The sequence below is a fragment of the Schistocerca serialis genome, chromosome 4 (genome assembly GCF_023864345.2).
Source record: "Schistocerca serialis cubense isolate TAMUIC-IGC-003099 chromosome 4, iqSchSeri2.2, whole genome shotgun sequence".
NCBI classification, from domain to species: Eukaryota; Metazoa; Arthropoda; class Insecta; order Orthoptera; family Acrididae; genus Schistocerca; species Schistocerca serialis.
The window spans coordinates 384,149,776-384,164,397 of record NC_064641.1 but is presented as its reverse complement, the minus strand read 5'-3'; the positions used below and the strand labels follow the sequence as shown (position 1 = coordinate 384,164,397).

At 40.0% G+C, this 14,622-nt stretch overlaps 1 protein-coding gene across 2 annotated transcripts in view; it reads right to left on the bottom strand.

The window, feature by feature from the left end:
* LOC126474877 (structural maintenance of chromosomes protein 1A) overlaps nt 1-14,622 on the bottom strand; it is a 168,491-nt gene that overhangs the window by 136,596 nt on the left and 17,273 nt on the right. For both annotated transcript variants that reach the window (XM_050102360.1, XM_050102361.1), the window contains exon 4: nt 7,657-7,805. In XM_050102360.1, coding sequence (XP_049958317.1) covers nt 7,657-7,805 — 149 coding nt within the window. The remainder of the gene's footprint in view (nt 1-7,656; nt 7,806-14,622) is intronic.

The window sequence follows — 14,622 nt, the reverse complement described above, 5'->3', positions numbered from 1 at the left end:
GTAGCACACGTATATGTGTTTCCACTGAATTGTAAAGCAACAATATTTTTGGCATTTCTGTCTGTGTCTGAAAGTCTAATTGGCATACTATTCTTTTTCCAGGGCATTCTCTGCTGACTTCTTAATCTTCAAAAAAATTTGGCTTCTGCTACTGACTTCTGCTTATATTTGTCACCCATGTTGATTTTCTGGAAGTGCTACTATGTGCTTCTTTGCTTTAAGCTTTCCAACACTTGACTGTTCTTTCCTATAGCGCAAAAGATGTTTCTGATTCTCTGATTGTCTTGCTTACAGGTGTCGTGGTTCAAATTTGCAGCTGTTCCTTATGATTGGATTCCTGAATCCTGCCCTTCAGTACAGTCAGCAAATGTGCAGTCAGCACAATTTTCAAAATGCTTACTTTTACTGGCTTGAAGAATTTGATGATTTACACCCATAGCATCTGCAATTTGATTTCCAGTTGCACTCTGTGCCTTTTAAATTTTCTTCTTCACACACAATATTATGAAAATATTGTTACATTCCATCATGGATTTTACATTGTTTGCTTCTTCACACACAGATGTTTACTCCTGGTGATGACTGTTCATTTTATAGATGAAATACCATCTGATGATAAGTTACGGTTCAAATCTTCATCTAGTGAATTACCACTTCATTTGGCGAATAGTCCTCATCAGACAGTGATGATGAAGCTGAAAACTGCCTCCATATGTTTATTTAAAACAGCCTTGGAAGCTGGATAAAATTATCTGACTTAACTTAATGTTATGAATCAACTTCTTTATCAGAGACAAATTCAAAAATATTCAAAAAATCATCTTCACAAAAGTTGTTATACTATGCAACAATAAAAATGCAGATAGTTTGAACAAGGCTCCATAAGAATGAAGCAAACAGAAATATAGCCAATTGTTAATTATTGATATGGTATTTTCTATAAACTGTGTACCTTGTGACAACTTCTGTGTGAAATATTTTAATCATGCAAGGCACGGTTCAACACCTAGGGCTCATTGTTCAGGAAAAAATGTTTGTTCGAATAGAAACAAAAAAATGGAATTTATCAAGTGTGATTAACTCCCATTATTAGAGGCACAAAAAAGAGACTGCTATCCTTTTTACTGGATTCTTTATACCCTTCCCATTTCACAGAACTGAACACTTTACAGATATTTAAAATAAAAACAAAAGACTACTTACTTTACAGTTTGTAGAATTTTTCTAAGCCAAATTCACTTCCTATTGATAAGGATTTCTGTTTTTACTTTTCCCAACCATTACTAAATAATTGTAAAACATACTAAACTGCCAGATTTAATTTGAGTATCAGCAGAATATGGGTGTATTTTTGCTGCACAGGGACCTTTTCTTTGTTTTTATGCCATTATATGCTTGCACAGGGGAGGGGGGGGGGGGGGAAATTAAGTGGTTTCAAATAATGAAAATGGTTTTAAAGGGTTGCAGGAAACACTTTTGTGTAAAAGTGGGATAAAAATACCCATTTCTGATTTCTTTACAAAAATCTTCAATTTTGCCATCAAATTGTAAACTCCTGGAAAGAAGTAGGAGAATTAAATTGTATATTCTAAGGTCTCGTGCTGTAAAGTATTACACACATAGTTTCAATTTTATCCTACAATTACTTCTGGAGATATAAAAGACTTAACTTCACATTTTTTCCAAGCAGCAATTTTTTGGCTGACTTTACATCATAATATGTATGTAGAATGAAGCAGCGTGTGAAAATTTGTACTAAGGTTGGGAATCAAACCTGGGTCTCCTGTTAACTGGGGAGGAGCATTAGCCACTAAGCCCCCTTTTCCACAGCAGTTCACACAATTGCACGGATTACCCTGGCATGCCTCCCTCCTTGATCCTGATTCTCACTGCCGCCCCACATTAGATACCATGGAGCTATTCCAGAGCAGGGAGAGCATTGCAATTCAGTTCACGTGTAAGGGGAGTAGTAAGTAAATTGGCTGTGAGAATTTGGATCGAGGAGGGAGGTGTGCCAGTTGTGCGAGCTGCTGTGCTAAGGTGACTTGGTGGCTTAATGACTTAACGCACCTGCCTAGTAAGCAGGAGACCCACGTTTGATTCCTGGCCTTCGTACAAATTTTCACTTGCTGCTTAAGACTGTATACATAAAAACATATCTGTATGATACCAGTAAAGTCTCTGAAACTGTGTCATCTCATTTGACTTCACATCAAAGTATCTATATGAAAATTGTTCACAGTTTTTTTTTATTATTTGAACAAAGAATGTGCGTAAGTTGTACATAATGGTCTAGTTTTGTTTCCTCCAAGGAAATATTGCCCAACATATTATGTTTCAAAGTTGTCAAAAACTCAGGGGTAAAATGTTGAAAGCTGCACTATGACAATATCTCTGCAAGTAAACTCTACCATTTAATTGGGAACATGCACATGTTCACACAAAATTTCATCAAAATCCGTGATGATCATAATGAAAATTTTTCCGAAATAAGACTATTTGGCATGCAGTGGCCCATAATTCAATTTGTCAGTGATTTGGTATATTGTGAAATTTAGTACACCGAGCTGACATCTCAGGCAGCAACAATGGCTCTAACACAACTGGGCTTTAAGTCAAACTGAATTTGGACATCAGATATGGATATGTCATTCAATGCTGTTTCAACTCCATGAAAGAATTCCTCAAATCATAGTCCCTGCCAAGTGGTGGCATACCTGTATCCTGGTAACCCATGACTAAATGTTTTCAGTAAGTGAGGTATCTGGTAAATGAGCTTGTCAGAATATCAGCCCAACACACTGTGTGTCAATGTAGGTCCAGTGCAGTGCAGAGAACATGGAGTCTCACTGAGAGACCTTGATTGCAGGACACAGTAACCAGCCCTAAAACATCAAAAATGTAATGGCTTTTCTCCAATTAACTGGATAAGTGAACCAGAGATTAGTGTATTGTGTACACAATGGCAGCCCATACCATCAGTCCATGCCGGCCCTCATGACAATTACAAATGAAATCTGCAGATGTTCGTTCTCCCTGAGCCCCCACAAACAAATACTGTGATGCTGTATGCAGAAATGGGAATCATCTGAAATGATGGCATGATGCAAGCTCCTATGTTAAACATCGTCACTGAGCGCACCACTCTTGACGCACCTCTTTTTAGTGTATCAATAGAAGCCTCAAAATTGGTTGTGCTGACAATCTGTGGTTCTCCAGACATTCTCAAAACTTTCCATAGGGATACTTTTCTCGCTTGCAAATAACCACATTTCCTGATTCAAAGTACATGATATAGCCGTACCACCCTGCACGGCCAAGGGAACAATACAGCTGTCATCTCGGGCATTAGCTGTGTGGGGCACTTGAGATCCTGCATCATGTTGAGTACAGCCCTCCAGAATCCACAGATTCTGTATTCACATGGCATTCGTAGGATTGCAAACAACATTAGCAGCAGTTCTTTCCTTACTTAGAGAATGTAGGCAGCATAACTCCAACTTCCTTTGTGCAGGTATTACATGCATGTAGTATACTTCATGCCATTTTGAAATTTGTTGCAAGCCATCTTCATAGTGTTGTAATTTTAATGGCCAACAGTGGGTTTTTAGTTTGGGTGGCACTAAGAATTTTAAGGGCACACCAACATCTTCAGTTACCTTCATATTAACACTTTGGTGACCAAGCTCAAGTGCAACTCACGCCATGAAACTGTGCTCAAAAGACAAATGAAAGTGGCCCAGAGAACAGAGTTCCAGGGTACAAAGAAACACAGCTGAGGAAAGGGAATACAGTATTAACCAGGCTACTGCAGATGCCGAAAGTTATCACATTCATCTCTTGGCACTTTTTGGTTGTTGGGGTGTTCTGGTCAGCAAGTTGCTCAAGGAGGATTGAAGTGGGATTGCTGTAATTGCTGCAGCCGCATCTGAAATGTTCTGTTGCAGCTCTTTAAGACAGTAAGTGTTTTTGCGATACATATTAGACTTGAGGATGCCTCACACAAAATAATTGCTCACTGACAGTTCAGTTGACCTGGATGGCCAGATTGACCACTGCTAACAATTCTGTCAGGCATGAAGACTGTGTAAACAGCTGGCTGTACAGGCAGTTGTTAAATCCTGCTGGAAGTAACTGTAATTCTTTTCCTCCTCAGTTAATCCTGCCACAAATGGTTTCAAAATGTTGGCAATGTAATGTGCCGAAGCCAGCGTCTGATGAAAGAAGATGGGACCAATTATATACTGTGCAGGCGTTGCATCCCAAACCCCAACCTTCTGATCCAGCAATGGTGTTTCGGGGAAGATATGCGGATTCTCTGCTGCCCAGTACCTGTGATTCTGTGAGTTGACATAGCTCCTCTCATCAGACATAAAGAACAGATCCACGTGCAAGCCATTCATGTTATCTCAGTGAACAACTGCTCACAAAACTGGAGGTGCTGAGAGTATCTGCTGGTTTTAATGCATGAACAACATTAACATTTTGTAGGTTGCATGTGAAGGTCCACGTGATATGCCAACCTCTTGCGACAATCGTCGGGCTGATTTGGTAGGACTCTGAAGCATTTTCTGGTGAACTGCAGCCACATTTTCTGGTGAGAAGGCATGTTTTGGAATGTTTTTTGGCTTGTTCAAAACAGATCCTGTCTGAAGCAATTTTCACACTAGGCACTGCATGGCACACTTAGCTGGCACTTTTATACCATTAAACTTCTAAGCAATCAACTGCCCACACCATTTCCACAACTTTGTTGTCATGCAACTTTCCATAATGAGCACCCACTGCTCCACTGTGAGTACCATCACCCCTTTTGCACTGCTCCACTCACACTGACACAGCCCGCACTATGCTCTGAACCGGTGTGGACCACATGGCAGGCATACACGTGGTGTGCACATCATGGGATGTTGTTATATGCGTACATTCATGTCCAATCGTATCAACTCATCCAGGCCACTTTTATTTGCCCAACCCTGCATATCTCAGGTTGCAATGTTTCACAATGAACCAGCCAACTATCATTCCAAAATGAGACTGGTTTATACAAGAGCAATGTATGGACATCTCGCTACCTGCTCCTTGACAGGTGTTGCCCTCTGTTGTCAGTTTACAGCATTATTTTAATAGAAGTAGAAGTGAATGTAACAGCTACTGCTATGACTATTGAGCCATTGTATGCTTGCACTGTGGTGAGATTCTGTGTGTACCCTTAAGGTTTTGATGTTTTCTGCAATTCTGCTACAAATATACCATCTCTTGGATGAATAAGAAATTTTGGAAACTCTAGAGGAAAAACTGAATGATTCTCGACTGGCAGAAATATCTGAGTAGGAACAGTCTGAAGAAATTGGTGAAGGACTCTTCCAGAAAGGCACAACACTGTCTCAATAGTACCTAGTGCAACTATCAGCAGTAGGCTTGTATGAAGACACTTTCCTGATAAAATTCATGCAAGTGAGATGAAGCAGAAAACAACACTGCTTTGCAAGATTTGTACAAAGAAGATGAAACAATGTATTGCTGCAAGTAGGAAAGCAACAAGTTGGTGGGTCGATTTGGGGGAAGGTACCAAACAGCGAGGTCATTGGTCCCATCGGATTAGGGAAGGATAGGGAAGGAAGACAGGTGTGCCCTTTCAAATGAACCATCCCGGCATTTGCCTGAAGCGATTTAGGGCAATCATGGAAAACCTAAATCAGGATGGCCAGACGCGGGTTTGAACCGTCTTCCTCCCGAATGCAAGTCCGGTGTGCTAACCACTGCACCACCTACTCGGTAGCAAGTTGGTACTGCTCTGATTGCAACATACTTCTGTGCACACTATAATGTTTCAGACTTTTCCATACAAAAGCCAATTACATGTGAAACTGTTTGAAAACTCAGCTCACACTTTTTTTCCTTTAAGGATAGTTACAATTTCTGTCAGCATTGTTGTAAAATTTGTTATCTGTCACAGAACTAAAATAAAAGTGAATGATAAACCTTGAGGCTTCATCTTTTTCAGAAAAAAGTTTGTCTTAAGATAATCCATGATTCCTACAGCTGACAATTTTTGATCTAATGTGTTGTTTAGTGTATGTTTACAAATGTGATAAACACATATACATAACAGATGCACAAGTTCTTTTGCATTTTCTAACAGCCAAAAGGGCAGTCATTCAACCTCCACTTTCTTTTACAATTGTTTCAGAATATCTCGGCCAAAACTGGTGGGTGGCTTAGAACATAACTGTGAAGACACAGTGCATTTACCTTAATACAAGTGCATATAATGATAAGGTGTTGCTAAGATCCATAGGCACATTCAATTAGGATATATAGGGACCTATTCTTTAGCTTCTCCCAGTGTAATTCATGATGAAAAAGTTCATGGTTGAATGGACAGACGTCAGCATTCAACAGGTGCAGTTTTTGAGCTTAGCAACCACACTGCCATCATAGCACCCCTGATGATGTCAATATGGTCGCTTGCCATTATAGTGTGTCTGTTGGACATCGACGTCTGGCCCTTCACCCATGAGCTATTTTGTCAAAATTGTGACTGCTGCAGAATGGCCCCTTGTTTCATCCCACAATGTGTTTATCAAGTATTCTATTTAACTTCTGTCACTGCTTTCTTCATGCAAATAATTGATCCCAGAGCTGAATTTCCACATCAAATTACAACAGCTCATTTTTTAGCAAATATATATGATGCAGAATGTCTTCATCAGTCTGGACAGGCAATGAGAAGTCACATTTGAAAAAGGAGAGAAGTAAGAATGTCAGTTAGGAAGAAGACTGTAACCACCCACACTATTTTATTTCTCCTTAACTAGTTTCGGGCCTAGGCTCATTTCAGGATGGCAGGGACAATTTCTCACATGAATTTCATATTTTATGATGAGAAAAAATTTACTTTGTATATTAAGGCATGTCTCCAATCTAGCTCATAATTCAGCGTGTCACAAAACAATGATGCAGACCTCTAAATTGCAACATAGAAAGCACATTTTGCCCAAGATAAAAAGTGAAATTTGTACAAGAAATCCTCACTCCCATCTAATTTTATGTCAAAGCCAGTAATTAGTTTGAAGATTGAAGAAATAAATTTTTCATTAATGACAATATTATGAACAGGATAGATTGCTACTTACCATATAGTGCAGATGCTGAGTTACAGACAGGCACAACGAAAATACTGCCAAACAAGTAAGCTTTCGGTCAAAAGGCCTTCTTCTGAATTAGAAAACACACACACACACACACATGCATGACCACTGTCTACGGCTACTGAAGTGCTCGTGTGTGTGTGTGTGTGTGTGTGTGTGTGTGTGTGTGTGTGTGTGTGTGTGTGTGTGTTTTGCATTTTCGTGAACATGTTTGTTCGTGCGTTCATGTGTATGTGTACATGTGTTTCTTAATTCAGAAGGAGGTCTTTTGATCAAAAACTTACTTGTTTTGCAGTCTGCGACTCATCATTTCCACTATATGGTGAGCAGCAATTTATCTGTTTCATAGTATTGCCATTATACTAGATTTTCCATTGTTTAAATTTTTCATTAAAATATTGTGACTGGTTGCAGTTTTCTTCCTCACTGACATTTCTGGTAACAGCTGTGATATGCTCCAGCCCTCATGAATAAAATAACAAGAAAGATTGTTTTAACTCACCCACTAATTTCCTCGAACAGTGCTGTCCGCTCTTTGGGATTTTTCATTGCTATTGATTCCACAGCCCCTTGAAATACAAGAAAATTCTTGGCCTTTGCATTAATGCCTAGCTTTTCTAAATCAGCAAGATACACCTGGCTGCTAACAGACTGAAAAAGAGGTACAAGCTACAAGAACTATTGAAATTGATAAAAGAAATGGTGACTTAATTAAAACATGCATTATCACAGTAAAAGTGGAAATCTCCATCACATTTTTAAATTTCTATTAAGTATGGCACAGTTATCCAATTACGGTAGTAATGCATAGGCTAGAAACAATATAACTTTTTTTTTTAAATCTTAATTTTGTCAATTAATACTGAATATTTTTTTGAACATTCTCTCATTATTGCATGCCCAAAACCCAAGCAGTTTCATACTGAGTGATTTATGAGCTCATATCACAATGTCTAGCAAAGTTTAATTTCAGTAAATGCACAGCATCTGAACACAATCCCATCGTTCTTCACCTAGCAAAAAGTGTTTTGTGGTAATAACTGTTTGAAGGTCTAGCAACTCTTCCTATAAAGTTCAAATAACTGAAAATTAATCAGCAGTGTTTTCAATTCCTTATGCTTCACAAAAAAATTAATTAACACACATATTTTAATACTTCCAAAAATTTAAGCATTTATATAAAACCATTGTCAAAGTTTTCATCTTCCAGCATTCACAAAAACTGGTTAAGGTTTTGCTGCTGAATACCCACTTCTCCCAACCATACTATATTCCTTGAAACTACAGGGACACATTATACATTATATTAAAGCTTTAAGTGTCTTAAACAAAAACTGAAACAGTCTGCTGACCCCACAAATAAAATTGAAGAAGTGCAAATGATAATACAATGAGAGTATGAAAACATTACATTTCTACTGTTTCCTCTTAAAATTATGTAACAAGTACTCATGAGAGCTGCTCAATTTCAGTAGGGCCAGCTTTCACATTAGTTCCATCTGACCATGGCTAATTCTCTCTCTCTCTCTCTCTCACACACACACACACACACACACACACACACACACACACACACACACACACACACACGAACACACAAACTATAGGAAGGACTGAGGTACTGTGGGCATGTAGGAAGTGGACAAAGCAGCACAATTCTGGAGCAATATATTAATAGATTAGTAAAGTTAGAAGACTTTAAAATACAAACAATGTTTCAAAAACAACCACCGACAGTAAAGCATGAAGCACATGTACAGATTCTTTACGGAATTTGCCATAATTGTTGTCAATGATAATATGTTTGAATTCTAGTAATGCATCCCACAAAGTTTAATGACCGAAAATTAATCAGCAGTGCTTTCAACTCCTTGTTCATGATGTGCACAGAGATAAAAGAATCTGGAATTAAAAAGCAACTTAAGTCAGTCAACAAAGGGAAGAACACTGGACATGATGTGTCACCTGTTAAATTCTCCACTGTTTATGTGAAAGCAATCACTACCTTTCTAGCAGCTGTTTATTGTAAAGTAGTGGAGCAATGTAGTGTCCAATGTGACTAGACAGGGGCACCAGTCATGCCATTTTTCATGAAGTTGAAGAGGGCAGATGTATAAAACTGCAGACAGGTATCGCTGCTATTACTGTGTTATAAAATTATGGAATGTGTTTTGTGCATCAGATGACTCTTTATGCTATGAATTACTTCTCTGCAGGGCTAACACCAATTTCAGATGAAACAGATACGCGAGCCCAGCTTGCTCTGTTCATGACACCAAAAAATTTCTAGACCGTGGGGATTGGGTCGACACCCTACATACCAACTTCAGGAAATGGCATCTAGTAAACTAAATATAATCTTACAAAATATCAGACCAGATAAGGCATTGGATGGAAGACATTTTCACCAGCAGAACTATGAAAACTGGATAGTCGAAAACTGTTGAATGTAAAAAAAAAAGCTTACCACTTTCTGGTTAAAAATTACAAGGTGTGATTAGAAAGTTTTAAGAATGGGCTTGTAATTGTACAATGGTGGTACTTACATACTAAAATAGTCCCCTTCTGACTGAACACACCGACTCCAAAGGTGTTTCCACTTTTGTAACATTCCTGGAATTTTTTTCCCTGAAGTGTGTTAAGGACGCTCTCCTTATTTGCCTGGATGTCTTCGATCGAGTCAAATGGATTCCATTCAGTGAAAATTTCAGTTTAGGAAACAGGTAGAAGTCCACAGGGGCTAAATCAGGGGATAGGGTGGTTGTGAAAGCACAGGTATTTTGAATTTGGTCAAAAATTCAATGATGGAGAAGGCATGATGAGCCGGAGCATTGTCATGGTGTAGCATCCAACTCCTGCCTTTCCACAATGCAGGCCCTTTCTTCCGCACCTTTTCACGTAAATGCTCAAGGACACATTTGTAGTATTCCTGGTTAATTGTCTGTCCTCCTACGGCAAATTCACGATGCATAATACCAGTAGAATCGAAAAAAATCATCAACATTGTCTTCACCTTCGACCGACTTTATCGTGCTTTCTTCGGGCGTGGTGAACCTGGAGTGTTCCACTCCGAAGACTGCACTTTGGTTTCAGGATCATACCCATACACCCACGATTCGTCACCAGTAATTACCAATTTAATAAATCTGGGTCATTTTTAGTCCGATTATTCAGTTTTTGGCACACTTCAAGTCGGTATTATCTCTGGTCACTTGACAACATTTTCGGAATGAATTTTGTGGACACTTGACACATGTTCAGATCTTCAGTTAAAATTGCCTGAATTGCAGAGAAACTTAAAGTAAGTTCATCAACCACCTCCCTAATTGGAAGTCTACGATCAGAGCGCACTAAGTCGTGAACTTTCATAACATTTTCATTCATTTTTGAGGTGGAAGGATGGCCGGACCCTGGTTCATCTTCAAATGACTCGCGGCCATTTTTAAATTTGTTGAACCAGACAAAAACATTTGACTGGCTCATAGAATTATCTCCAAAAGCTATTTTTAATAGCTCGTAAGTCTCAGAAGCTGATTTCCCAGTTTTAAAACAAAATTTCACACAAACTCGTTGTTCCATTTTTATGTCAATTTTCACGTCGACAGAATCCGGCAACAAGCACTAACAGACCTGCACTCAACCGGCTGCCACAATGAACTGAATAAATGAAACACGGTTTCCTGTCAGAGGGCATTTAAGGACAAGGCAATGACTCACTCCCCACCCACTGTGTACCTGCCCGCCAAACCAGTAAGCAGTAGTGGATCCATTCTTAAAACTTTCCAATCACACCTCGTATTCTACATCCTACATGGAAGTCCTGCTTGTGTGTATGGCAAGTGACAATCTTGGCTGGGGTGATTGTTTCTCACAGAGACAAAGGAGAGGGAGGGAGTTCGGACACGCTCATGTGGAACATGTAGGGGATATGGCAAGCACACATACAGGGAAGCAAGTAGCATGATATGGTGCACAACGAGGCTTTGCCGAGAAAATAACACACAGGGAAGTGTGGAGAATATGGACAAAGAGAAAGAAATAAGGAAGGGAAGATAAAAGAAGGGCTAGTGTGTATTAGAGAAGAATTGGGGAGCATGAGCATGACATGCACACAGTTAAATGGAGAGGGAAAAGGAAATGAGTGATCTGGAGGACAAAGACTATCACAGACTGAAACCATAAGGGTTGAAGGAAATTCACACCAGTGCAATTCAGATACACCTGCTTGGTATGGGGAGGGGTGGTAGCTGTTCCCAGACGGTGTGAGTTGTGAAGTAGCTGCTAAAGTACACCACATTATGTTTCACAACTGCAAGGTCCAGTTAGTTCTTTATGAAACTTTGGTAGTGTCCATTCCTACAGATGAAGTGTTTTCTTTGAGGTCTGATCCACATAGAAATCTACACAGTGGTTTCAGTGATGATGTGGTTATACTGGTAACTGGTGGATGTTCAGCATTTGTTTTGTATCTGAGACTTGGGTAGATCTGCACCTACAGGGATTGGGGTTGGGAGCAGGAAAGCATACAGATGAACAAGGTCATTGTGTGGATTTGAGGTTGTAGAAAATTGCTTTGAAATGGGGTGCACAATGAAAATTACTTGTAAGGTTGGCGGAGAAGATGTTTCATTATACCCGTCCTGTGTGGCTTTGAGGGGGATACTTATCTGTGGGCAGCCGGTAGGTGTGTGAATAATGTTACATGTGTGTGATGTCATGAGAGATCTGTTCCTGGATTATGACAAGATGGTAAACTTGGTTGTGAAAACTTCAGTAGAACCTTAAGCATACTGAGGAAAGGACTGCTTGTCAGTGCAGATGAGCTATCAGAGAGATGAAGGCTAACACCCAAGAAAGTGGCTTGGTGATATACGGAGGACAAAATGAAATGAATGGAGTAGGTGTTGAGATTATTAAGGGATGAAAATAAGGTGACTTCATATTGTGTCCATGTCATCGCTGAATCTGGACCAAGTGAGGGGTTTAGAATTCTGGATACTTAGAAATAATTCTTCCAGATTGCCTACAACAGGCTTCAATGGATGGTGCTTTGCGACAGCCCATGCCACATACGGTTTGCAGAGCACAGTTAATAATGAACTCAGCATTTGAATTTTACTGCCAGCAATATTTTCAACACAACAAACCAACATTGTTAACAAGGATGGAGTTGCATTTCCACATGTGATCAATGAGTAGAACAGTTACAGCACACTACATTTTCTGTGTATTATCATTACAAGTGAGAAAGAAAAATAATCGCTTATGAGCACTAGCATGGCCAACACAAAACCCTGACAAAAAGAATCATTAAAATATGTGCACAAACTGAGATTCATGCACAGTACATGGTTATTCGTAAGTACTGCCACCATTTCAGAACATGATTGTGTGAAAACTACAATATGTACAGAAAATGGCACCTATCAATTTAGATTCATAATACGTGCTGCGATGTAGTTGCAGAGTGCACCACTAGTGGGCAGGTGTCTCAGTACATGCACAGTCTGCAGTGTATTGCTGCACTGAATTAGTTCGTACCTACTGATAGGCAACCCAGTGACCAGAGTTCCAAAGCAGACTGCTGTCATTGCATCTTTCTGGTAAGTACAACAGCAGTGTCAATGAAATGAATGCACAATTCACATTTGCTGCATCACAAACAGTGTCTAGATAGAGCATGTGTAATTTGAGTTAAAAGCATGGAGAGCTGCTCTATTTTTCGTATGTTTTGTTGTTTTCACATAGATGTCTGTTGAACCCCCCCCCCCCCCCCCCCACACACACACACAAAATCTATTAGAAGTATGTAAAAGAGCTACACTGTGGGCTACAAGACCCATCCCCATCCACAATCTTCAGTGAACCTGAAAACCTTCAAACTTCCAAAATTCAAACATTTGTACTACCTTGAGAGTCATTTGGTTCACACATCAGGTCATTTTGCCAACAGCTGTTAGACTGGTTTCCATTGCTGCAGCAGTTTCGCGCACATGCATGTTAGCAAAAAGGACATTCATTGAATTCATTGAAAGTACACAACATTCAGTGTAAAAATGTTTTGCTCTATAGCACATTTTACATTTTTTCAATGTATCAAACCAGCCATCAACCATGAAAAAAAGCAGCAGGTTGTGAGGATGAGACAGATGAAAACTTAAAGTGAGGCATGAAAGAGAAAAATTAAGCCACTTGCCATTAAGTTGGTATAATGCCCCTAAAAGTGCAGTAGCTGTTCTCTGTGGCTCACGGTTGTTTTTCGAGGAGGGTAGGCCTCATAATTTAGTTTCAGGTGGGCAAGTAAGTTTAAAAATTAATACAATCTTTCTTATTAATTTGTTAACATAACACTAATACTGAAAGATATAGTACTGTACAGCTAGCACCTAACATCCAACTACCCTTCATAAAACTGAGTATAGCAAGTAGCTGCCTTTCTCACCAGCTTACTAAACGGATCTGGCACTGACAGGAAAACCATCAAATGCAAACACAGGCATGCAGGATCCTTCTCTCTACGGTCTCCAGTGGTCACTATGCTTCCCGGTAATGCAAGTCTCACCACACCAGGGGCACTGCTACTACATCACTGCCACCAGACATGTGTGTCTAAGTGCTGGCTATTTAAGTCACCACTTGGCTGATACATGCCAGATGGCACATTGGGAGTTGCGCCATGGCCAAGTGCTGTCTGTCAGGTCCCTCAATATGGAGCTCCCTTTGCTAAGTGCACCAGCAACTCTTCAGATGTCAACTCTGTGGCCAAATACTGACCATCCACTGTCCCCCAAAATGGAGTTCTCTTCGCCAAGCGCACTAGTCTCTCCAGATTGACATTCTCCCGCTTCCGAACACTGAGGACCACATAGTTGGCCACATGTCAAACTGCTAGGCTGTCACTGAGTGCCTCATCAGCACCTTTTGTGGGATGTCAGCTCCAATATCATATCCGAGCTATAACCTCACAGGACACCACTATCGACTGCGCCCACAACCAAAGACCGAGGAGCACATCATAGGCCGCATATCAAACTGCCTGGCCTTAGCCAAGCGTCTCCTCTGCATCTCTTCGTGACCTCACCTCTGTCCTCATCTGTAAGCTCTCTGCCTTCCGGGACTTCATCTTAGCACTGTTTGCAGCCACCTACAACCACTCTAAGTGCATTCTAGTGAACAGTGACAGACTCTAAGCCTGCATCAAGTTGCTCAACTAGAGACAACTGTTATGTTTGCTCATTGTGCACTGTTATCCACCAAGAGACTACTGTTATGTTTGGCTTGATCAAGTTCATTTTATAGCTACTTGGGTTCATATCTAGGAGTGTGCGAGTGTGTCATTCCCACTCAGTCATGAATAAAAAAATAAGATAGTATAATACTCAATGAAAGATCCAAAAATAAGACAGCTCTCTCTCTCTCTCTCTCTCTCTCTCTCTCTCTCACACACACACACACACACACACACACA